This window comes from Drosophila mojavensis, unplaced genomic scaffold (genome assembly GCF_018153725.1).
Source record: "Drosophila mojavensis isolate 15081-1352.22 unplaced genomic scaffold, ASM1815372v1 contig_136, whole genome shotgun sequence".
Classification (NCBI taxonomy): Eukaryota; Metazoa; Arthropoda; class Insecta; order Diptera; family Drosophilidae; genus Drosophila; species Drosophila mojavensis.
The window spans coordinates 16761579-16789272 of NW_025318667.1; the positions used below are offsets into that span (position 1 = coordinate 16761579).

Sequence of the window (27694 nt, forward strand, 5' to 3'; positions counted from 1 at the left end):
AAGGAAGGTTCGTTGCTGCGGCAGCATTAAGAAATTGAAACGAGTTGTCCAGCACCCAGAATTCCTCCGAGATGTGAGACGTCGCTGAAGTATTCTTATTCTTGTTTTCTTGTTCGTTTTTCGTTTTGATTCAAAGTAAAGCAAATGTATTGAAAAGATTGCTGGATATGTGTATTTGTTTTGTTTTCAAATTTCCTTTTTGTCGTTTGTTCTCATTTTCGCTGGTTCTAAAAATGGGGAAATCGAATCAAAAACTAAAGATCTTAACGAGATCAGTTTTCTCTCTTTTTTTTCAGACGTAATTGATAAAATTGCTTTCGTTTTCTAATTTCGTAAATGTTTGCCTACATTTCGGATAAAATTGCATTCCTAATTGCAGAAATTACTGTATGTGTGTGTGTGTGAGTGTGTGCATGTACGTATGTACATATGAATGTTTCAAATGTATGCGTGTGTGTGTGTTTTGTGTATAAGTTCTTTTTATGGCTCTTATAGAATTTCGTATTTATTTTTTTTTGCTTTTGGTTTTTTTTTTCAGTGTACAAATATGAAGATTTTGTTGTTATTTTATTTGTTGATGCTGTTTTTTTTTTTATTTTTGTTTTTTGGTTTTTTGTTGCTGTTTTTAAAATCTTTGTTTTTACTTCAGTTCTTTTTGAATTTCGTTTTGTGTATATTTGTTGTTCTTGTTTTCTGCTTGGGTTTCCTTCTTCTTTTTCTTCTTCTTCTTCTTCTTCTTGCTGCTGTCTGCTCAATTCTTCTTCTGCTTCTTCTTCTTCGTTTATTTCCTGCTTGCTCGTCTTTTCGTATAACTTGGCCATTCCATTGTATAAATATGTTTGTTAATGCAATATTTAATAGTTCTCATTTGTTTATGTTTTATTTGTAATATTCATTATTAATTTTGTAATCAAAATTCCTCTAGTTGAAGGCAATCGGCGAATATATTTGAAATTATTTATGCAATTATTTTACATACATCCTTTGGTTTTCTCTTGTATTCTTCATCATCTTCTTTATATTTATTTGTATTATATGTAGTTTATTTTTATTTATTTATTTTTTTTGTTTTTGCTGGTATTTTTAAGTATTATTATTAGTAGTATTATTTTATAAATACGTTACGTTCTTTAAGTTAGGTCTGGCTAAACTTAAGGGCTGTGGAAAACAATTTGAAATACAAAACTTTGTTTATTTCTCTTCATCTACTTCTTCCTCATCTTCGTACTGGATCTAGCTTTAAATATGATCTCTTTCTGCGGTCAAAAGTCATCTGAAGGTGGAAAACTTAAGTGTAATTTTGCTGAACGTGTTTTGCTTTAGTATTACGGTCTAATTCGTTATAAAATACATATGTCATATGCACATACATATGTGTGTATATATATGTATATATAGTATATATATATATAATGTATATTGTATAATTATAATAATCATAATAATAATAATATGTAAATGTATATTAAGTTATTTACAAATTGTATGTGTCTTAGGTGTTAATTAAAAGTCATGCTTATGCTTAAAGTACATTACGTTTCTAATTATTGTTAGTAAAAAAAAATGTTTGTTTCCAATATAAGTTTTGGTTTTGGGCACTATATTATTTACAATATTTGTTATAAATTTGTTATATAATTTGAAAATCACTTTAAGGCAGTTTTCTTATGCTTCAAAATTGTGCTAACGAGAAAGGAACTACATTTATAAGTATTACATATATATAAATACATACATATGTATATATATATATATATATATATATATATATATATATATATATATATATATTTATATATAAGTATTAAGACATCGAACAAATGGCCTAACTAAATATGGCTAAGTACGGAAATGAGAAAAGTAAAAGCCAATTAGATCCCCAGCAGGAGTTCGATTTCGCAATTGGAACAGAAAATGTTTAGCTTCAGCTCGATCTTGACCTTGGATATATTTTTTAGGAACTACTTTGCGCCTTCAGCTGCTGTCTGCGTGCAAATGAGAAAGCCTGAAAGCTTGGAGCTAGTCAGGAAGTGAAAATTTAAAGGAAAATGGAAAAGAAAACCCAAACGAATGTGGAAGACAAAAGAATCTGAGATACAGATACAGTTCAAGTTGTAGATATATATGCGAATACAGTTACAGATTGAATTATAACAAGTGTATGTTTGTGTGTGTGTGTGCTGCCTTGCCTGTTACACACGAATATTGCTTTTTTGCTATTCATTTTCATTTTCATTTTCATTTCTATTTGTATTTAATTTATTAATTTGTTTTTGTTGTTGCAAATTTACTAATTATTGTCTGCTATTTATTCACACATAGTATCAGCTCATGCAAAAAAACACACACTGGCAAACACACACACACACACACACACACACACACACATAGACGAGAACTTGGAACACTCCCGAATAGATATTGAAATTGGAATCAAATTGAGTAGAATCTCTGACCTCTGCTCCTAGCTCAGCATCAAACTATATGAATAATGCAAATGCGTACGCCTAAATGTAGTTGTAGTTCGCTATATATATATACATACACATATGCATATATATGTTTAAATTGTATTTGGTTTCTCATTGGAAATATTCAGCAATTTTCATTGTTTTCAATTAATTATTATTTATGCATTGTATACACATAAAAAATGGTTCATTTGTGTAAATTGTTTAATTTCATTTGCTTGCAGATAATAATTATTATTAATATTATTTATATTCATTTTGTCTGAGAATGTGAATTGGCAGTTTCAGATTTTTTTTGTTTTTTGTTTTTGTGTAATTTTTGTCGTTTTTCTTTTTGTATATTTATGTATTTTGAAGTTTACAAAATTTCGATTCAAATGTTTACATTAAAAACGCTTGGTCTAATAAAAAAATTTTGCACTATTTGACTGTAATTATTTATTTAGTTATTAATTATTTTTTTGATATTTTATATATAAATTAAAAGAAAAATTCTAATTTCATTTGCTAAGAGAATTTCAAAAAATTGTTTTTTTTTTTTTTTTTTTTTTCGTATTTTGTTTTTTGTTTGTTTGTTGTTTGTCTTTAAAAGAATATAAAGTGCAAAAATTTCACCAATATAATTCGATTAATTTTGACAATTGACCTATTTGCTGTACGTCGATTTTGATACCGGATGTGCATAGAGATTGCTATTTAACTGGGAGTGGGGGAAGAGAGAGCGAACGATGCGGAAAGCCTGAAGGCGGCAGTGTTCGTAAAGCGAGAGTCACAGATAAGCAGAGCTAGACATAGAGGGAGACAGAAGTATGGACCTCTCAGAGTTGAGTGTTCGACTGAATCCAATTAAACAATGATATGTATTCGTTCAATTTGCCGAATAAACAATGAAGCAAAAACAGTGAGCTGGCTAGAAAACATAGGGCTGAGCACACACACATACATACTACCCAAGTGCCGATCGAGTAGTATTTATGCATGAGAGAGAATAGAGTAAAGGACTTGATTTGCTCTTGATCTAAATAATGCTGACGGAGGAGCTGCCTGGGCAGCATTCAGGTTCAGCTTCTATTGCTTCCCCATCGAGAACACGCCAAATGCTAGTGAAGAAGAAGAGTAGTCAAGATGCGCTTGTATTAGTGGACTTGAGGCTGGGGAGCTAAAGTTGTCTGTTCTGTTAACTGCTTATGGCTGCTAGGGCTTTATCGTCTAGTTAAGATGTGTTTGTGTTGGTGTGTGTGTGTGTTTGTGTGTGTGTTAGTGTGTGTGTGGTGTATAAGTATTTATTATAATCGTAGCTAATACACAATTCGTATTCACTTATCATATTTATGAAATATTATTTGTATTTGTATTTGTATTTATTTTATATTTCGCTCGTAGTTAATATTGCGGCAAACACTTTGAAAAATAAAGGTTTGCATTGGAAAAAGAACACGTTACGATTTCGATATACGATGTACGATATACGATATACAATATTCAATATTCGATATTGGCTCTTAACATTATCTATATATATATCTAGGTATATATTCAGAGTTGAGATATTTTACAATTGCTTCTTTAGTTCAATTTGAGTTACATTTCTCATATGCCTTGCTGAGCCCTGCACCTGCATTTGCACCTGCACCGCTAGCTAGAATTCATTGTGAGCTGTATACCTGGCAGAGGTATCCCTACCACGCATATACACATATGCACATCCACACAAGTGTATGCATGTATATGCCTGTACGTATCGCATTAACACTAACAACTAATGGCAATTTCCTTCTATTATGCAATTATATAGAATTACTGCATGGATATATATACGGATACACATATTCATATGCGTATAGATATATATGTGTGTATATATATCATTTATTATTCTATATATATTTAATATGTGATTTTTACATGATTTATATATATCTTGTTGTTATCCTTTTGCATAGCATTCAGTATGTATTCAATTCTCTTACTTATTTTCTCTCTTTACTTGGCTTGAGAAAAAAAAAGCACGAATAAACTAATTTTTTTTGTTTTGTTTTTTCTTTGTGTTTTTAATAATTATTTAGTTTCCTTGTACACCAAGTATTTTCATTATATTATTTGTATTTGTATTTGTTTTTAACTAGATTTTAGCCTTATGCATATTTGGCTATAAGCTGTTAAAAAAAAAAAACGCTTAAATTACTTTGTTATTTATTTCTTTATTGTTATAATTATTGTTTTTTCTTTTTTCGTTATCCATTCTCTCTATTAGCGACCTAGAAGTAATTTTCTCTTATTTTCTTCCAATTGCTTTTCTTATTATCCTCAAACCTTGTTGGCTAAAATCTAATGCGTCTTTGAGTATGCTGTAGTGAGAAAACAAATAGCAACGAAGGATGTTTGTGTGTGTGTGTGTGTGTGTGTGTGTGTAGGTGTGTGTGAGCAAGTGCAGATGATTCCTGATTTGTTTGTTTCTTATTTTTTTTGCATACCAACTGTGGAATTGTCAGGCTCTGTTAGCATGATTCGTGACTCGTGATTCGTGACTCGTGACTCGTGAGCTGCCCTTTGCACGGGAACCTTCAAGTATAATTATAAGTATTTAACTCTAAAACTATTTAGCTGGCAGTGACATTTGCTCATTTGGCTTGGCTTGTCTGAATGCGTCCTCGATTGTGACAGAAAAATGCGCAACAGTGTGAAAGGAAGACAGAGATAGAGATACCGATACAGATAGCGATAGAGACTGAGTGAGCAACGCATTGTAAGAGAGTTGGTGTCAGTGATTGCGATTGCGATTGCGATTGGTTTCAGAGAGCCCGCTAATGGAAAACTCTTGAGGCGTCTGCAAGTTGTTTGGTCCGTTTTACAGTACTTTCAAAATTTCTAACAAAATTGTGATTGGGCAAAAAACGAGAGCTGGCTATGGTTCTGGCTCTTGCTCTGGCTATGGCTATGGCTATGGCTCTGGCTCTGGCTCTGGCTAAGCGGGAGCCTTGCAACAAACAAAGTGCGCTTCAAAAAGTTTTCTGGACGGATTTTACAATTTGTAGCACATGATGTGTGGTCAATTCGATGTGAATCAGATCAGCTAACTATATATATATATATATATCTATGTATATATGAGATAGAGAGCGAGACTCGCTTTCTATATATACGTACACACATACATATACATATATATAGATATAGATATGATTGTATAGACAACAAGTTAATGAGTTATGTGAGACTTGACTTTGGTTCCACAGCATTCCGACAGCTCGCTCATGTGTGTGTGTGTGTGTGTGTGATTGAGTTTTTCAATTCATGAAAAATGTATGATAATTATCTAATATTTCCCTCTTGCTTTTCGGTTTGTTTTGCTTGGTCTATAAGGTGTGGCTTAAATATGTCTGCAATTACTGCAATTGGAATTATTATGAACTATGTAATTTGCATGGTATTCTCATTTGTTTGTTTGTGTTTTCTTTTTTGTTTTTCCTTACGTTTTTTTAATATTTAATTTATGCTATAAATGCTGATGAGTTTGCTTAAAAACTTCACACAGTGAACAAACATTATTCATAATGACGGAAATAAAAGCTGCGTGTTTCCGTTTGCAATTTTGTATGTGTGTGTATGTGTTTATAATTGAAAAATAAGCTTTATGAATGTGTGTGTGTGTGAGTGTGTATTTAGTATTTTCTGCTTTCTTTTGTTGTATTATTATTATTTTTTGTTTATATTTAATGATGCGCGCTACAGATTGACCTAATTTAACTATGTATGTGAGTGAGTGGATGTGTGTGTGTATGTGTTTGTGTGTCCTCGGCATTTGGAGTTTTCGCTTTTGTTTCTGGTATTTTCTTGTTGTTAGTATTTTAATGCATATTTGTTGTAGTTGGTATTTTGTTTCCATTTTACTAAACTGTCGCTGATATTTATTGATATTTTTTGTTCTTTACATTTAGATTTTGGTATAATTTTTCCTCTTCTTTTTGCATACAAAATTGGTTTTTCTTTTTTGTGTTTCTTTTTTTTTTTTTGTATTTTAATTTTATATATTTTTTTTTTTTTTTTTTTGTTTTGTATTTTTATTTTTTTGTTTGTTTTTTTTTTTTTTTTTTTTTTTTTTTTTTTTTTTTTTTTTTAGCGGGTAATACAAATGCTTAGATTAAGAAAAAAAAGTTGTTTCTTTATCTATATATGTACCATATATATAGCATATGTGTACGCATATACATATTTATATATATTTAAGTATAAGTAAGTTTAATATTTAGATTTATTTTATATGCTGTACTTAGTTAACCTAGATTCGAATACATGAACACTTCAAGATATCATTTTTATTTTGTTTTTTGTATTTGGTTTTAATAAGTGATTTAATTGAATTGAATTTAATCTAGCTTTTGTTTTTGCCTGCTTTTGTTTTACTCTCATTCTCTTCTTTTTTTTTTCGTTTTTTCTTTTCTGTAGCTTAATTTCGTTTTATTTTAGTTTTTATATTCACTCAATTTTGTTCAGAATTTATTCGAATTTCGTTTTCTTTTTTATAAATGAGAGATGAGTTTTAAGCTACTCTCCATTCGTTCCTCTTCTTCCTCTGTGAAACAGTCGCAGCTGCTGCTGTTGTTGTTGCTGCTGTTGTTGTTGCTGCTGCTGCTGCTGCTGGTGTTGGTGTTTCGTGATGTTCGCAGCTGCTGTTGCAGCTGCCGATGTTGTTGATATTGGGGGTTTTAATACAGAAATGCAATTATATTCGCGGGCGTCGTCTCGACTTCGTTGGTGTCTTTGTTGTGTTGCTGCATGACAAGCAAAGTGAGGAGCAGGTGCGAGTGTGTGCGATGTTGTGATGGGGGGCGTCTACGGGGCGTATGAGTAATGCCGCGTAAATGTTTTATGTTTATGTGTGTGTGTGTGAAATTGTGAAAGAGCGAGTGTGTTTGTGTGTGTGTGTGTGAGTGAGTCTGTGTGGGTGTGAATAAGAGAGAGAGAAAGAGTGTTGTTGTTCTTGTTGTTGTAGATGTTCCTCGACTTTCCATTCCCTTCGTGCTGTTCGAATCCATTCCTTCTTCCATTTTCCTCTTCCATTTCGCATACACACTTTGTCCTTGTCTCTGGGCAACATACTATTTTCATAACATTTGACTTGAATCCATGGGGCATGCGGGCAGCTGCAGGCGCCACGTGCAACCTGCTCGCGATGCCCTTGGGCACAGCAGCCAGATGGCGGCTGATGCGCCCAAACTCCTTTCCCTTCGGCTGCTACTCGTGATTGGTATTCATCCATATCCGGTGCTTCGTCTATCGGTTTTGACTTTAATATTCGTTGTTGTTGATTGTTGTTGTTGTTTGGTTGTTGTTGTTTGGTTGTTGTTGTTTGGTTGTTGTTGTTGTTGGTTTCGTATTCCTTGCCTTTGACTTTAACTTTGGTTCGGCTTAGTCCGCTTTCATTCGTTGTGTGCTTTGGTCTATTGTTGTAGCCTTTATTTATCCTAAACCTTGTCGTTATCTCGCCTCGTTTATCGCTTATCGTTGATCGTTGATCGTTATCGGTATCTGTTTCGTTATCGTTATCGTTACTGAGGCGACTCTGTGCTTTACTCTCTTGTTGATTGAAAATGACTTCGATGTGCTAGCATTGACGATAGTTTTTTTGGTTGTATTTGTAAGATACGTTTTATATTTTTTTCAGTTTTGTGTTGAACTTATGAAGCGGTTGCTGCTGCTGCTGTTGTTGTTGTTGTACTAAAATAGTTGAACGTTGTTGTTGTTGTTGTTGTTGTGGTTTTCATATTGAGACGACATATTGCATTTTGTATTGTTTCTAATACTCCCAATATCATGCATCCTGTATTTCACCTTTCAATCCAGGCACCCTGTGGTGTTGGTTATGTCCTAAGCGATTTGCTAAATCCTGTACAACATCACGAAATATAACTGTATCTATATTTTCACCTAATAAATACAACAAAAACCAATCGCCCATCTTGGAACGACGAACGATTATTTCAATTGCGTCTCGACGCACTAACCTGTGAAGTGAAACGGAGAGACCAGTGTTAGAAAACGTTAGATCATCGCATTTAGCATGATATGTGTCACTCACCTAAATCGCATTCGAAATAAATATACCCTCATTCGAGGCGAGAATATAATAACCACCCTGTATATTAGCGTTAATAATGTGAGTAACGTTAATAATATAAACCAAAACCAAAGGAAAATGTAAATTTTCTCATTAACAACGTTTAATGGTAAAATGCAAATGGCGTCGTGTTTTTCCACCTATTCAAAGAGGAAGAAGAAGAAGAAGAAGTTTAATTATATCCACAATTAAGCATAAATAATTTGAACTATACTCACCTCCCCACTTGAACCATATTTAAAAAATGTACATTTGGTCATTCTGGGAAATATGTAAATCATCGGATCCATGCGATCTTCCTGATCGGTCTCCATATAATCTATCACATCCAAGCCAAATGTCATAAATTCACCATCGAAAAATCGATTCATAAGAAACATTTGACCTGCGAAACGAAAACAACAAATTATATATATATTTAGATAAATTCCGACGTGTAAATATATTTCAATTTGGATAATTTTGAATGAAATTATGAGTGCGTAGTATCTGCTGGGAGATGCGCTGTGTGGAGCGTGTTTATAAATCCAATTTACGAGTTCATTGCCTACCTCCGAGAGCGTGTGAACTCAGCTAAATCTGTTAACAATCTAATAAATTATGTCAGTCAATTCATGTGTATCAATTAGGCTTCGCTTCCGGTCCCATGCTCAAATTAATAATCACGCAAATTGAATCGAAATATAACAAATTAGAGGTAAATTCGTTTTTGTGCGTCTGTATGAGCTCATTGCGGCTATTGTTATGGAAGCTATTGCAATTACGAATGGCATTACTATGGCCATTAGTTGAGCTGCGCACTTAAGCATGGTTAGATCACAATATCAAGCTGCGATCATTAAGAGTGTAGTAAATGGGGAGCGAATGGGGGGAATTGCCTTAGAGCTAGTTGCCTTTCTTTATGAACTGCCTAAACTAGAAATATTATATATATATATATATATATATGCATGTACGACTCTTGTAGCTCAGCAATGAACTTTCCTATATATAAGTTCATATGGGCTAACTGTCGCCATATAAAACTCAGCATTAATAGCAATCAATTTATCCTGACCATATTTCTCAGGCAATAATAGAGTCTTACGATCCCTAATAAGTGCATTTTGTGTACTAGTTCTAAGTCAGAAAGTACTCAATACATATATGTACATATATATACAATATATATACAATAATCTTACAGTATATATAATTATAATTGATTGATGCATAAAGGGTGATTTTTTAGCTATTATCTTTTCAAATAAAGATTTCAGGCATTTTTATGAATTTTATGTGTGTTTTTTTGAAAAACTTTCCTATAGCTTTTATAAAATTACCCTTTATATAAGAATTTGGTGTGTCTAAAAATTGATAATTAATGAATACATATATAAATATATATAATTAATATACATATTTATTTATATTTAATCAATCAAATTGTTTTTGAGTGAGTATTCTACAATTGGTTATACCCGACTGCAAGGCTGCTGTTATTATGATGGATGCTGATGAGGTTGATTCCAAGGAACTCATATGCTCATAGCATATGTATATGAAAACGTAGTCCAAATTTTAACTAGTTATTCATGATATATAGTATATATGTCTATATCTGAGGCATTTGGTACGAACTATGTTGAAACTGAAATGGAATTTGCTTAAATGGGCTACAGGCTACCCCATTTGCCTCACTTCATTAATCGCGTTTCTTGTAAACTCATCAGACGTCAACATTCAATTAGCCTGAACTTTGCCTTAAATTTGTTAATAGACAAATGTGTGCGTGTGCGTTAGTGTGTGTGTTTGTATACTTGCACATATATAGGCAAATTAGTGTATTTTATAATTGTTTATTTCTTTATTTCTTATGTATTCTGACAGTTAATTATTTTGCTAGATTTCCGATTGTAGCGCACGTGGCGCACGTTGTCCGAGATGCAAAAGAAAATGGAATTGGAAAATGGAAAAGAAAATGAACAAAAAGAAGAAGAAGAAGAAGCCTGCAATACGCAGCAGTGAGTAAAAATTTGTTTATTTTGATGCGGACTGCGGCTACGGTCAATTCGATAAAAATTCGTCATTGATTTTCCACGGAAAATGTCTGAGTGAACTGGCAACATATATGAATATGCATATGTACATATTAACATACATATGTATATACTTTTATGCATATAGTTTATCTCTGTTTGTATATACTAAAGATATTTTGTATGATTAACCCCAAATTTGTTTATTATACTATGAAAACTGAGGCATTTGCTCTGCATCAGCTGCACAGCTGACGATCATGATGATGATGATGATGATGATGATGATGATGATGATGATGATGATGATGAGGATGCTGATCTGGGTTACTCACCTATCACATTTATCAGGGCGAGCAGCTCACACACGTAGTATCTGTACGCCCACCAATTGTGATATCTGGAATTGCAGGAATTCAATTGTGAAATTGCAAATGCGCTAAGTAATTTGCAATCGCCTTGGCTTACCTTAAATTTTCCCATAAATAATCTAAAAGTAATTTCTTTTTTTGTTTTTTCTCGGCTTCGGAACAAATGCCTATATCTAAGTCCATGATGAGCGCATGAATTTTGCCACCCTCCCAAGACTTCCACAGCCATCTTGGTGTGTAAAATAAGATTGCCTGCAAGCAGAGAGAGAGAGAGAGAGAGAGAGAGAGAGAGAGAGAGGGAGAGATGTATGAGATATTATCAAGATATATGTATATGCATATATACACAATATATATTTAGTATATTTAGTTCTGTAAAGGTGAGCTAGGGCGACGCAGTGTAGGCGTCTGTCGTAAAAGCGCTTAAATTTGACAAGTGACAATTGCCAGCTGCTTGCCTTAGCCATAGGCCATGGCTAGAGCCCGGCCAAGTAATTCCAGCTAACAATGCCAAAGGTATTATATGATCAAAATTGCCTTTGCTTGACCTTCCCAGTGCATGCCTCTGCATATTGTTCTCATTATTATTATTATTGTTTGCTGATTCCGCGATTTACTTACAGACAGCTAGACACGAGGGATATATCTTATGTGTATGTGTGTGTGTATAAATGTCGCATATATGTATACGTATTTATAGACATGTCATCAAAACAATTAGCTGTGATCCATTAGCGAGAGTAGAAAAAACGACAGGGCGACAGAGCGACAGAGCGACAGGGCGAACAGAGCGAACTGTGGATGAAGCAACAACAGACGTTGCCACAGTCCGTCCGGCTGGCCAGCAGCGATCTTGCCCAATTAAATGGATCTGCCGCTGGCTCTGACGTGCTGCTATTTATGCCCGCTCTGATGACATATTAATAATAACTTGTATCGTAAATTTCTGGCTAAATTGTGCAAATGTTTGCTTTGGCTATGGCTTTGGCTTTGCTGAAATGTGGGCAGGTGGTAATCCCCGCAGCCAACGCGTCAAACGGACAATGGCTTAGCGACCAGCAGCAGCTGGTCGATCGGCGAGCGAGGTGAGAGTTCAGTTTGTTTAGTGCCTACATAATGGCGTCTGTCTGCCATTGTCATTGCTCTTATAATTCACGCGCTGTTGATGTTGGCAAATGCTAAGAGATCTTATAGACAGCAGCATGCGATCAGGCCATACAGCCCCATATGACTTTAGTCCACAGCACAGCAGTCGACAGGCTTTTGGCATGGCGGTCAGGGCATGGTCTTGGCATGGTCTTGACAGCAGCAGAAGAAGAAGAAGCAGCAGCAGCAGCAGCTGAATGTTGCATGCTTTTTGCATCTGTTGCAACAATGCGACTCAAATATGTTGAAATACGTTGAAATTGACGTCGCTCGGCCAACATCTGCGGCAGATTGTGGGGCCAGCAGCAGCAGCAGCAGCAACAGCTAAACAACTGGGCACACAGCTTGCAACGCCCTGCCGGAAGTCAAATGATGCGTTTGATTTGCCTTTTTGCCGTCGGGCATAATTTTTGATTTTTTTTTTTTCTGTTTTGTGTTTTTGTTTTTATACCCTTGCCCTAACAGCTCGGCCCTCAATTGGGGCATGCTGCTGGCATTATATTTGTTTTCCTATCGCCATCTCGCTTCCTTTGCTGCAAATTGGCTGGGACCGACGACAGGCAACAGCAAGAATCGGAGCCATATTCGAAAAATCCCTTTCTAGAAGAAGGCAGCCGCAGCAGCTTGTGCCAATGGCTGTGGGTGAGTTTGCGTATCGAACTGCATGCGTGCGTGTGTGTGTGTGTGTGTGTGCGTGTGTGTCTGAAAAGCAATTTGGCAAGCGTTCAAATTGCCATAAAAACATGGCATAAATGCAGCTGCAATCAAAACCAAACCAAGTCGAAAATCAACAGGCGCAACCAAGTTGAAAGCAAAGGACGCCGCACAGTGGAGCAAAGGTCGAACAAAAGCAAAAAATAAAAAAATCCAAAAAAAAAACAAACATAAAATAAAATAGGTAAAAATAAAAAAATAAAAAATATATATTTAATTATATATCCAAATTTACAAAGTGGAATTCCAAGAGTGTTGGATGCGATTGAATGTGATTTTTATTATTCGATATTAAGCCGTCGTTTATGAAATATGTGTTAATATATAAAACACACCTATTGGTCTGGTCAGCAAAATTTGGAGTATTTTCCAAAGTATGCCAAATGTATGTTAAACATTATTATTATTATTATTTTTTTTTTTTTACTTTTTTGTTGTTGTTACTATTCTAAGATATGTATATTTTGTGCATTTTAAGTTACATGAAAAAATATAAACGTCATTACCATAAAAAAAGTTTTTTGTTTACACCTATTAAATTGGCCATGAGTGTATATCGGTGTTTATATATACATATATATATTTTTTTTAATTTGTACTGTTTAATTATTATATTTTTTATTTATAACAGCTATACAAGCTTACTCAAAGCTGCATTTTTTTTTATATATATGTATACATATATATATACATATATTTTATTGTATATATTTTTATTACTATTATTATTATTTTTTATTTATTTAATAGTTCTAATTTTTGCGTTTATAATTTATTTTTATCAATAATAAATAACTATTGATCAATCATTCATTATTTCTATTTGCCAAAAGCATTTAAGACCCAAATTAATTTCAAGCCCCGTAACACTTGCCCCACTGTGCGCAGTGCATTGAGGATAAAAGAGAAGTTTGCATTTTCAATTAGGCAAACGTCGCGCGCGAGCGAACGTCTTGTGGCTCTGGAGCCCCACCAGCCCAAGCAGTCCAAGCACAAACAGACCCATAACTACATATGTAGCATGGCTCCAGTGCGTGGGCGGGCTGTGCGAAAGCTAGTGCTCGGCTTGTGGGAGGCTGGGGAGAGCGACGACTGCGACTGTGAGTGCGAATGCGAGTGCGCCAGTTGCGTTGCGTTTGCCGGCTGCCGGCTGCCTGATCCCGGTTCCCGGTTCTCGGTTCCCGGTTCTCGGTTCCGTGCTGGCTTCTCCCACTCTCGCACGCGTGCATAAAAATAAATACACATAAGTCAAATATAAACACATGTCCAATGCTCCAACTCTGGCGGGGAATCCGCCAGCCGTCGTCAGCGGCGTCACGTTGCCAGCCCGTCCCTCCCAAGCCGAACCCAGCATCAGCCTCAGCCTCAGCACCAGCACCAGCCCCGACTCCAACCCCCCAGCGTCAACTCGTTGCTTTTCCCCGCTCTCCCGCTGCTGGCCATTCGGGCCAGATTTTTGTTTCTGTGTGCTGGCATTTGGCCAGAATTATTATTTGTTCACTTTTATGTTTGTCTGTGCCTTTTCAATAAATATCCAGATAGGCAAAAAAAGAGAAGAAAAGAGGAAAAAAAAGAAAGCAGATTTCAATTTTTGACATATTTGAGGGGAGCGCTTGATCGATTTGAGCCGATCGGGGCCGGAATCAATATCGAAATCGTAATGAAATTGGAAATGAAAGAGAACGATCATGAAAATTGAAATGGTAAATGGGAACGGGAGTGCCAGTGCGGTGGACTGGAGGTGGGAGGTGGGTGGAAGGGATGCTGAACATGTTCGCCTGCTGCAAGGCAGAATTTGCTTTTAAACTTTATAGCTGCATTGTCCAAGTTAATGGCCTGGCCATTAGCGTGGGCGATCCAATTGTTGATCTCCAGATAATCGCTGCCGATCGCTGAACACCCGCCACCGCCACAGCCACCGCCCCGCCCTGGCCCCGCCCAACTGATCAATTATGAACGAGGTCCTGAGATCACAATTGTGCTACTACGTACGTCCATAGATGCTTATGCATCTAGTTAGGTATTTTCGAATATTTGAAGTTGATTTCAGGTGTTCCATAAAGTTCCATATATGTATATTTATAGATAGGTATATACATTTATATATACATATATATATATTTATATACCTACATATTTATATATTGGTTCATTTGACTATGTAGTTGTTGGCTACAGATTTATAGCTTTGCTTGTTTTCTCGTGGCATTTATGATCGTTGACTTTTATTATTTATGCACAGTACATATGCACACACAATTATACACACACACACACATGCACATACATAATATATATAAATACATACTTATTTATATATGACTATATATTGTCTGATCGTTTTGGGCTGAGAACTGCATTCGATTTCAGGTCGCATCCGTCGTCTTTATTAATAAATCCACAAATTAAGCAGAATGGAAAATGTGTAAATTATAGAAACGCCGTTCACGCGTCATTAAGCAGGGAGAATACCATAATAAATGTATTTATAGGTATTTGGGTGACTATGACGGCGTCGTCTATAATCGCCGCTGTGACACTAACCGAGAAAACGAAGCCGTATGCCCACCAGACGCTCCCCCACCGCCCTCAGCCCCCCCTCCGTTCACCATCCACTCTTAACCCCTCAATCGGCCAACAGACAGAAAACACACAGAGAACCGAATGGCGACTGCGACAAAAGTGTGGTAAAAATATACATTTAATATTTGGTACATTGTTAGCGGGAAGATATATTATTGTGTAATCGTTCGGGGGCCCCGCGTCTCGCCCTCAGTTTGGACTGGCCCCTGCCTTGTCATGCCACTCGAGACATATGGCAGAGCAACGTCATAAAATGCAAGTAGAACAACAATGGGGCACAAATTTCAGATCCATTATATACTATGTGCTAAAGTGAGCTCGCATTTGAACATGAAATAAAAAATATGAAATATTTCACTGAATTGGATCAGCTAAATATAAGACAATTACCCCTAAACAGCAGTTCACGTAAGATATGTTCTGGTCCACCTGCTCAATGCGCCTCGATTTAGTCAATTCAATTCAGTTGACATTGAAATTAAAAATCAGATCATATATTGGCCTTATTCAAATGTGAGAAGCATGGAACTCTTTAAATTATATTCCAAGTTAAGATTAAAAGGAGGTCATGATGATCCTAATTCAATTGCTGGGGATAATCTTCTGTCAAAAATTGCTAAAAAAAAAAAAAAAAAAAAAAAGAAAAACTTACAAAAAATAAGTTCTATATTCTTCAGTTAAGATTAAAAACCAAGTCGATTTAGCCTGCACTTATACATCGATCGACACATCTCGTCCCAGCTTACAGCTATGGAGTATACGTAAAATCTATGTGTGTTCCGAATGCACATGTATTTGCTTATGTCATGGGTACCGGTATCTTCAAGTCGCATACCGTCGAGTCAAATTGCCATACATGTTACTTCTATTGTTCAGTTAAGGGATTATGTAAGGTAAGCTCATTAATTTCTGAACCAAACTATTTTTATACCCATTTGCAATGTGAAAAGAGTATATTGTGTCCATCTCGCTGCCCACTTGCCGCTACTCTCATTTCCGCTAACGTCCCGAAAATATTTAGAAAAATAAAAATCAATAGAAATAGTCTATTGAGACGTGGACAGTCAGGATTAGTTATATCTTCCATACTTTGAAAACTAGATAGTTTTCAAAATGCTTCAAATTTAATGAATACGCCACAGTTGGCTTCCTCTATTAGTTTGCTCAAAATTTAGCACTACTTCCAATTGGGGGCGTGGTAAATAAAAAAATCCTATAGCTTTCAATGACAGCGTTTGATCGTGAATGAGTATACTGCAGTCAGTAATGCCCGATTGCAATGTTAGTTTTTAGTATATTGAGCAGATTTGTAATATAGTATCATGATCTAATCTTAATGTTATATCATTCATTTACAATATATATTTAATCTATTCATCGATTAGTTAATTTATCGATAATTGAATGCTGTTTACACAGTTGATAAAAGCCTATTGGCTTTATACATTGTTCAAGCAGATTTAAAACTGAAAAAGTTCAGTCAAGCGAATTCATATATTCGTGCCTAGATCTCAGAAGGTATAAGAAGAAAGCAAAAGTTCTGCACAGCGATCATTCTATAGAAGAACAAATGAACTTTTAGATCTTAGTGCCTTTATCGCAAAGACTAAACTCGGTGTCAAACTTAATCTTTCTATAGAGTTCAGGGTATTCCGTAGTCTAGCACTCTCGATTAGAGCACTATTAATTGAATTTCGTATAGCATTCCAAGAATTCTGATAATCTTGAAAGTATTCGAACAGGAAAGTGATGAGCTGCAAAGGACTTCAGATATGGCGGAGCTATTTGAAATTTGGTAAGCGATTCGATCAACAAATAAACAAACAAAGCAAACAGACAAACAGACCGACAGACAAGCGGACAGACAGACAGACAGACAGATAGGCGGACAGACATGTGTATCCACATACGTCACAACAGAGCCCAGTCAACTGGTGGTGTTGGTGGTGCTGGCCTTGGGCAAGCGTAAGTGAAATGTTCGCAACAGCAACAAATCGGGTAATACGGATATGTTTAAACATTTTCATTTCATGGGCCATGCATACGCATACAAGTATCTTACATTTCAAATCCACGCCAACAACAACAACAACAACAACAGCAATCACAGGAATGAAGAAGCAGAACAAAAAACTAAGTAGAACAAATATTTGGAAATTTCAATTTTGTATTGAGTATAAAAAACACGCGCACTCATAGAAATGTAGATAAATATAAATAAGTACGTAGGCATATCACTGGGCACAGCACATCAACCCATCCCACCCATCCGGGACTGCACACATACATATGCATACACTGTATACACTATGCTTTAATGAGTCAATATATCAAATTTTTATGATCGCCGCATGACAAGATTCCAATCTGGGAGTCAGTGCATAAACGAGTTGAACTGGTTCCCCATATGAACAAAGCACTTGCTCTGCCCACACACATGAGGGGTATTCCTGTAAGCTATGTGATGATTCCGATGAAGTGAGCCAGCCACTTTTGTTTATCAATTCGATTCGGTTATAGCTAATATATATATATATATATCTATATATATCATATGAATATGTTAGATAAAAGAAATTGAAATTTACATTCATCAAAAGCAATTGAGATACATTTCAGAATGAAAATCTGTTTATATCTGACACGCCGAAGACTGAATGCCCTTATAGCTAGAGAATATTTCAGAGATGAATAAAAAGATGCAACTTCCTATAGATAGATCATATATCTCTGATTATTATATAACCCTAAGCTTTGGAATGAAGAAAAAAGTTCCATTAATCTTATTAAGATTTGATATTCTATTACAATATCGAAGACAGATTGAACTATATATCGGCTCGTATATATAAATTATATTCCATTATATTGTATTCCAAATGCGGTTAGTTTTGGAGTTTAAGAAACTCTATCGAATTTCCTGCTTACATCCGTTCGTGACTCACCTGAAAAAATAGGCAAAAGCATACCCATTGATAGTATTTATAGTGCTTCTTATCGGCTGGATCGCCATCGGAATTGCCAATACCGGGGTATGGCACCGAAACGCCTTGTTTTTTCAAAAATAAACTCTTCAGCGTATACGTCGACTGTATCCAGCAATATGTGTTGAGAACATCCTCTGGAATATCTTTAGTGTGTACACAATCAATTGGATTACCCACATATTGGCGTGTGGTTATAATTAGCGAGAATGACATCAGAATCATCACAGTTATTGAGTAGTGCAGGCGGAATACTATCGAATCGGTTTTAACGTGACTGACCTTTACAAGGTTTTTCAATCCACGAAATATATCTAACATGGTTTGTTAAACAGAGCGGAGCAGCGCGGAGTGTTTTACCAAAGCTCAATTGGTATATGGCTTAATTGATGCTCTCTATCTCTCTCTCTCTCTCTCCCTCACTCTCACTCTGCCTTGGCTATTTGTATGGGTGTGTGTATATGTGTGGGTGTATCGATGGGATCGTATTTCAGGGTCAGACTCGTCTCTGACTTGAGTTCTTTTGTTATCGGAGGAGGAACGATCGATCGATCGATTAACTATCCTATCGATAGGTGCTCGTGGAGCTATCGCTTTCGGGATTAGAGTTCTTTCTCTTGCGCGGCCAGCCCATCATTGGCAGCTGAGCAGTGGGCGGGGCACGCAGATCGACCATTTGTCGATGTGATAAGCTGTTCACGCTGGAGCTGGAGTTGGTGCTGGTTGTGGTTCTGGTTCTGGTTCCGTTGGGTTGTTTGCTTGGGTATAAAGTTATTCGTTATTCTCGTCCCTTGCACAGAATTTGGCATTTTTGATCGAGTTCAATTGACGATTTTAGTTCTTTAAGGATTTTCGTTTGATCTTTGATTTCTAGTTTCATCTGGCTATTGTTTTGTTTTTTTTTTTTTTTTTTTTTTTTTTTTTTAGAGTTGTTGGGTGTCACTGAATCACTAGAGATTTTTACTACTGGTAACAACGCGAAAATTAATGAACAAATTCTATATCGAAGCCGTTTGGAAAGCGACGAACGCGACGAAAACTTGATTATTATTCTCTTTTAGGATAAAACGTGCGAAATTTGTTTAATATTTTCACAGCATTTAGTTCGGGGGCAGTTTGTTTATTGAAAGAAGCAATTGGAAACATTTCTACTCTCTATGGTCAATGTGGAAATATTTATTTTAACGGCAACCATTGAAATTTCGTAACGAAACAAAACAAATAAAAAACGCGCCGAGCATATAAATAAAATGTGGCATTAAATGGGCTTCCAGTTCACTAGTGTTGGGGATCGCATAAATATCTATACATATATAAATACATCGAATATAAATCTATATATCTATATATATATACAGAGAGATATCAGTATATACATATGTATTTATATGTAGGTATGTATATTTAGTAAACGTGAACATAGCTATGCATGTTAATAAATTTATGCTTCGCGCAGCTGGGGCACAAACCTATCGACGAAATGAACAGTAAAAATCAAAATTGCAATGTTTATAAACAAATTGCCGAGAGTCGATTCGGGTCGGATGGAATCGAGTTGGATTGAGTCGCGTCGAGCCATAGCCATATAATCAAATATAGCCAAAAGGAACGTCTAGCGAATTGCTCATACGCACACGTGGCCCAATAAACCAGGCAAAGTCATGGGTGAAGCCTTCACGATAATTAACGCGCCATCAATTGATGAAGAGATGATCAATGTCGACTACAGACTGTAGACATATAGATATATAGACGATAGACGATAGACTACACTCCATAGACTCCAATCTAGCACGAGTCGAAGAGGTGTTGCTGCCGCGTAGCGCATAAATATGGCTGCGATGATCGTAAATTGGTCGAGCTCAAGGCCCACGATTTCGTAAGCTGACAGAAACTCGCAAAACTTTTGTTCATTCAAGTGATTGTGCTGTAACGGTTTCGGATTCTGTTTCATTTTGTTTGGCTTTGCTTTGTTTTGATCTCTGCTACACGGTGTTGTTTATAAAATGGTAACGGCAGCAGCAGCAGCAGCAGCGGCCACTACTGCACTTGACATTTCAAGAAAAATATTTTGGGACGAGGGCATTTGGAAATATGCCAAGCATGCTTCATCCTAATACCCCGTAATTCCAAAATTTCCAAATTCCCAAAATTTGTTTATTGTTGCTACGCATGCCTAATTAAGTTGAACGGGTCCCCGATCCTAAATGCGCCCGGCCCTAGCCTCGCCCCAGCCCCGTCCTACCTCTGTCGCTCTTGCTCCACTTTCTTCGCCTTTCCCCGCGCTTGGCGAGCAGCAGGGGCAGAGATGGAGCAGCGCTAACAATGCGCATCTATATTTAAATACACGCAGCTATAATTATGATTTTCGGCTCTTTTTTTATTCAAGATAAAATATGAACAACAACAACAACAACAATAAGTGGAATATCCGAATGGGAAAATATGTAGATCGGCAGCGACTAATGACTAATTGGGTTTTCCTCGACGCCTGACAAATCTGCGCAATGAGTAATGAGCAATAATGGCCAAGAGACAAAAGAATAGAGCACGAGCTGGTCTCTCGCCTCCATTCATTCGAAATCACTCGTAAAATTCAACTGAAAAAGCGATCGAGCTCGAATCATTCAGCTCCGATGGCAATTACAACTACAATCCATAGTAAATATGTGGATCTTCTGAGAGCAAGAAAAAGTTTCTCCACAACTGATAAATATTAAATAAATAATACTTGTCACGAGCATTTTCCCTTTAAGCTGCAGTTGTCACAGATTTCATAAGAAATGAGCGCAAAAAATATTTATTTCGTATGAAATATGAAAGCAAAATGCGCGCGGACAGTTTGAGGTTGATAAGCTTAAGTTCTTAGGGAGGTCCATAAAATCACAGATGGACGCATATTTCAGCGAGTTAATGTTGTGGTCATGTGCTACCCGGCTTTCTGCGGCTCAAGGTGTTTTGTGACGTCCTTCGCTAGAATGTAATGAAATCAATAATCCAATTAGGCAAGCCAAATATATATATAAAGAAACTCAACTGCTAGCTATATGGAAGGTGAAGATCATTAGAGATATTTCTCTTTCTATATTTGAACAATTTATAATATTTAATACATATATTTTTTGATCGAACATCGAATGCCTATCATCAACAGATATTCCCAATACCTTCATAGCTTGTTATACTCATGTATGGCTGCATATATATTTGTAGTTCTCGAACTTAATCGATTCTGCTCCCCTGCCACATTGTTGCAAGCCATAATTAACTCATCTCTCGGCATTGTTTGTATCAGTTGCATGGAAGACTTGTGGCGCTGTAGGGCGCATAGACCCACATCTATGTCGCACCGCATGTTGAGTTGCTGTATTGAAACACTTTCGGCGCTCTTTACAAACAAGGCTTCAGAGCCTAATTTATCATTCGAAACTAAGTGTGAATGATATAAAGCAACAACAACAACAACAACAACAACAACAAGAACAACAACAACGATAACATCAGCAGCGAGAGCATTGATGCTGCTGGCGTCAACTCATGTTGCCGCCAGAGTTATAAAAATGAAATGAAACACAAATGAGCTGCGAGGCAACAACACAGAGATTCGCTCAGCAAAAGGCTGAAGAGCCTCGAGCCGTGGGCGCCTTAGCCAACTGAGCAGCACTGGAGAGTCGCAGTTGCTCTCTTGGCCCGCAGCAGCAAGCGATTGGCAAAAAAAAAAAAAAAAGGATGGAAGAAATAAATAGAAATAAAGGCGGGCATGTAGGTGGTTGCAGCCGAGTGCAACTGACGTCGCCATACTCTGTTCGGCGTGCCAAAATTGTCAACCGAGTGAGACTTGAGTGTTGTGAGGCAAAGGATTGCTTGGCCGGAGCTGGAAGTTGATTTAGCAAAAAGTGAAGGCTTTTACAGATAGAAAGAAAGAGAGGGAGCTACGAGACAGACACATCAAACAGAGCAGAAAGAGACGGCATACATATAGGCAAACAGATCAACTATAAGGTTTAGTTCAAATGCTAACTCAAGCAAAACGCCTATACAAACGAATATATATGTATGTATCTGTATATCATCTACATAGCTTCCAATTGTCGGAAAATAGTTTAGTTGTCATGATCAACAAACGAAATATTGCACATTGCCAATATACTCTGCTATTTGCTTTTATTTATATTTATATTTATATATTTCTTGTTTTTTTTTTTTTTTGTTTTTTGTTTTTTGTATTTTTGAGCATAAGGCGAAAGCGTGTGAACGCTTCGGACTTGTGGGTTGCAAATGTGAATGTGAACGCGAAACTGTTGGCAGCGCACAGCGGACAGCCTCGCCGCGATAAACACATGGCCGGGTCCATTTTGGCCAGTTCGTTTATTTACTTTGTAGAGTTAATTATGATGGAGCAGTGGGCAGCGCGGTCGCAATTTCCCAATCACTTGGCCAGCAGACAAAACAAGCTAAACGACGACGGCCCAACTTTGCGAGACTTTGTGAAAATATCAAAGCAGATCGTCACGCGGATCAATTGACAGAGTATTGAACAATGTACATATATGCATATATAAATATATTTATATATATACTTGTTCTTATTTAGATATTCATATTGAAATTGATATTGATTAACTCTTATATATCTTTCTCTCTATGTAAATATATATTCATACGATCGCATTCGTCGCTCGCGTCGCGGGCGCCGGCACGAGGCCTGCGAACGGCTGCATCACGCGTGGAAGGACTCGCTTCACATGTTTTCGATCGCACGCACAGCCGACAAACAAATGCAAACTGTCGTTGCACAACACTGGTAAATAACGAGCAGCACTTGAAAGCACTCGAAAAAAATAATAGAAGAAGAACAGGAAGAAAATGAGGAACACGAACACGAACACGAAATTTATAGAACGAAAATTGTTCAACGTTCGATAGTCGAGACGCGATACTCGATACACGATACACGATACACGATACTCGATACTCGCTGCACGCTGCTCGACTCGCGTTGTTGTTGAACGTTTGGCAGTTGGTTCGAGATCACAGAGCAGAGGAGGAAAACTAAAATCGAGCGCGCGTTCGCCTCGCCAACCTAAAAGACACTGCGGAAATGGCCGCAGTGCTGGCCTGCCTAGCCGGGCCATGCCGTGCCGTGCCGTGCCGTGCCGCTCCGTGCCGTGCCCTGACGGACCCGGCCAGGTCCAAACTCTCTCCGACAGATCTCTGTTCACAATTTCCTCTGCCTGCCTGCTGCTGCTGCTGCTGCTGCTGTTGCTGCTGGCAGCGTTTGCTGGCGTGCCAGCTCTGCCTCTATCTATGCTCTCTCTCTCTCGTCGCTCGCGCGCGCTCTCTCTCTCTCTCCCACTATCCCTCTCTCTCTGTTTCTATCAGCTTAATACACTGTCTCTTGTCGCTACTGCTGCTGGCTCTCTCTTCTGTCTATCTCTATCTCGCTCGCTCCATGTGCGGCCATCTCGCTCGCGAGCCACGCACACTTCCGGCTTGTTGATGTCTCTGTCTGAGTATGTTTTTGTGTGTTGCATTTTGTGGTCGGCTGTTTGTTGTGTCTCTCTTGACTATGTGTGTATGTGTGTGTGTGTGTGTGCTTGTCTGTTGTGTGTGAGTGAGTAAATGTTGGCGGCTGTAAACAACAATGAACTGACGACGACGTTCGATACGCTCCACGCTCATCACTGTTGCAGCAATTTCTGACCAAGCAGCAGAGAAACACCACAAACACACACACACACACACACACACACACGCCAACACTCTCACACACTATCATACACACAGTGGACAGTTTCATAATTTGTTCAGCTTCAGCTTCAGCCCCAGTTCCAGCTCCAATTGGAGTTCCACTGCAATTGGCAAGCGAATACCAATAGACACTGGTTCCATGCCAATTGGCAGCGATTTGAGTGTTTAATTTTAATGAGAAATAATTATTATTATGATAAGCACGGGATGCACTTATCATACCCAATCGACTGAAGTGCATGTGTCAGCAGTTAGAGTTAGTTAGAGTCAAAATTCAAATGGATTTAGCAAAATATTCAATGATATACAATAAATAATTCTATTGAATGAAGAGCAGAATTTTAGCTAAGTTTATTTTCGGGTATATTCGAGCATTTCTGATGTGAAGACTCCAAGTCAATAAAATTCAAAATAAATATTTTAAGGGGTATAGATATACAGGTATAGGGTATACAGGTATAGAGTACACATATGGATAAAAAAAAATTCAAAATAAATTTAAGTTAGGTTATTTTAATAAACAAAATGATATATCAGATGAAAGGACTCCAAAAGGGTATAACTTAGATAAACAAAATTACAAATGATAAAATCTTATATTTTGGATAGAAGAAATGAGAGGACTCTTCAGATACAATTGACATATGCCTATATAATTTCTAACAAATATCAATCATATATAAAGAATAAATATATAAATATTAAAATAAATAATAATATTAAATAAAATATATCAGATGAGGGAATTTGATAAATGTAATTCCTTATAAACTATGATAGTAGGGTATCTAAAATGACGGAATTCGATAAATATTATTCCTGATACATTATTGTACATAGAGTAGAGTGCCTCCGATGAAGCGTTCTCTTCAGGTACAAGAGGTAGTTCATGATTACAATTACAAATAAATACATATTAAAAATTAGTATAAATATATATGTATATAAATTTGTCAATATTTCATCCGCGAATCACGGCATGCGACCCACTGTGCAGCAAGCAAACTATTTACATGATGCTCATATTTATTTCGCGCACTTACGAGACGTCCTCAACTATCAACAGCATCCATCCGTCCGGCCGCGCGGCCATCAGCGAAGGACAAAAGTAAAATGGATGCAAATAGAAAAGGAGTCGCCGAGCATCGAGTCGAGTCTTGAATCGCGTCGAGTCCTGATGGGGTTGAGGCTGAGCTGGCCGAGCTGGCTGGGATGGAGTACGTGACGCAACGTGTGCTCCCTTTGCATTGTTGTCCAGCTGTTTGTCTGTCTGTCTCCGTGTTGCTTGTGCGATTTCCGCTCATTATTGTTGCAATCAGCCAGACAAAGGCGAACGCCAGGACACACACAGGACACTCTGGACATGGGCATAGAATTTATGCGTTATCCAGCCTCCTCCTCCCCTCCCCCACACTTTATTTCTTCTTCTTCTTTTTTTGATTTTTGCGCACAGACACCATGCGAAGCATATCAATAAGGCCTGCCCCGGCTGACGACTGATAGCTGGAGTTATGAAAATATCAAATTGTCTGACGTCCATCGGCGATTTGATGATGCTGCCATTTGTCGCAATGCCGGACAGCTGCCGCCCATAATCTGTGCATACGGACTGCACTGCATGCGACATCGCGCGGCAACTGGACGGCGCGGAGGGTCCATTAAAATTCAATTGGTTTTGGGCCTACGTGAGCTGGCTGCTCGAGACAAAGGCATAGATTTGCTTTTGCTTTATTTCACATGAATTTTTGTTTATTTTGTTTTTTTGCTTGGTTTTATTTTTCGCATAATTCGGCCATTAAGACAAAAGTTGTTCATTGCCAGTCAGAGTCTGTGGCGGCCATCTTCGTCCTCGTCCTCGTCTTCGTCTCCATCTCAGCTGCTCTGCGAGCCCCGCTGAGTGCAGGCGAAGGCGGCGCAAAGTCTCTGCCAGATAAGCTTCGGCTCATTAATGCAACCCGGCAAAACATTAGCCAAATGCGAGTGTGAAAAATGCATAATAGTTCGCTATCTGGGCTGGCCGCCAACTTTTGCATTATTTCAAATGCATGAGGGCGTCCAGCCAGTCGACCAGCTCTAATTAAAAAAAAAAAAGAAAAGAAAATGGAAGCCCAGCAAGAATTTCCTGTGCAAATCGACCAAATTTAAGGGACACTCAAATCTGAAGCTAAGACTTAAACATCTCAAGAACATTTGTGTTTAACTATTTTAAACAGATTGCCGAACATGGAAGTTAGGTGATGCTGTATAGGCAGCTAGCAATGCTTTGAGTCGTTTTTAGTTTGAAGCAAATCATATATTAAATATATATTATATATAATTTGCAATTATCATATCAGTTTGGAATTATGTAGAAATCATTTAGCTATACACTATATATATATATAGGTGTATGCCTACATGTGAAGCTGAATTCTCTAACTTTTTTAGCCATAGCCTTTTTTTTACTATTCAATGATTTCCAAGTCTATGCGCATGAAATGTATAAAAATATATACACATGTATATAAATACATATATATAGTTATACCCATACAGTAGAATCCGGTTCCAACGACGCTCAAGGGACCGTCGTTATAGTATAAGTTCGCTCATATCTGCTTGCATGTGGACCAGAATTTTCGTCGAAATAAGTGGAGTCGCTATAGCCGTGTTCTACTCTATACATTCACATTAAACACTGCTCTTTAGATATTAATAATGAATTAACATTAACATTAGCATTAACATTGAAATTAACATTAACATTAAAGTTACAACAGATAACATGCCAAGTGCTGATCATGTAGATTGGACAATAAACATAGCCAAATAGCCTTTGCCGTCTGCTAGGACAACTAACTGCATATTCACGATCTGCTCTCTGAGGATCCAGCCCTGAACCTCTTAGCTTTGTAAGCGACATTAATTAACAGTGCAATCGACAGAAACTCAGCCCAGAACTCTCATTTTTGAGAGCTGATCAACTCGTGCGAAATACTCTCAAATTCTTTGGCAAGTTTAATTAATTGAATAATTGAAAATTTTCTGTTGAGAATTTCACCTTGACAGATGACTCAATATATTCCAATTCCAATTCCCATTTCAATTCCAATTCCAATTATGATGTCAACTTGAAGCAAATTCCCAACTAAACCCAGCTGCAGCTGTCCTCAGCGATGTCAAACGGACAGCCTCTTTCTCTTTCTCTTGCTTGCTCGAGATGTCAATCAGAGACGAGAAGAAATATGATTTGCTAAATAGGATATTATAATTTAACGACATGCCGCTGGGTATTCCCCAGAGAGCTTTCGGCTCTTCGATAAAACGGCAAGAATGTTTGGCCACACACAAACGGCTCGTAAATTAAATGGCTCGTTTTTATTTAGGTTTTTGTTGTTCTTTTGCTTTCGCTTTTCCATCTCAGTTTTATTGGTGGTGGTGGCAGCGTGCGCCGTCGCCGTCGCCGTCGCCGCCGCCGCCAGCAGCGTCTCCAAGTGAAGCGTTCAGCCTGCTCAAATAAATTAATACAAATATCGTGCAGATCGTGCATCAAATTTCC

General features: G+C 37.2%; 1 protein-coding gene across 6 annotated transcripts in view; it reads right to left on the bottom strand.

Annotated features, from left to right (window-relative positions):
- Positions 1-7464: 7464 nt before the first annotated feature.
- Positions 7465-27694, bottom strand: part of LOC6584021 (innexin shaking-B) — a 68802-nt gene continuing 48572 nt past the window's right edge. For 5 of the 6 annotated variants that reach the window (XM_015161337.3, XM_015161338.3, XM_015161339.3 and 2 more), the window contains 5 exons: positions 11076-11230; positions 10943-11007; positions 8808-8974; positions 8551-8729; positions 7465-8476 (listed from right to left, as the gene is read on the bottom strand). In XM_015161337.3, the coding sequence (XP_015016823.1) occupies positions 8284-8476; positions 8551-8729; positions 8808-8974; positions 10943-11007; positions 11076-11230 (759 nt within the window). In that variant the 3' untranslated portion in view covers positions 7465-8283. Of the gene's footprint in view, positions 8477-8550; positions 8730-8807; positions 8975-10942; positions 11008-11075; positions 11231-18366; positions 19335-27694 lie in introns of those variants that run through there. The other variant, XM_002009645.4, reaches the window with a different exon arrangement.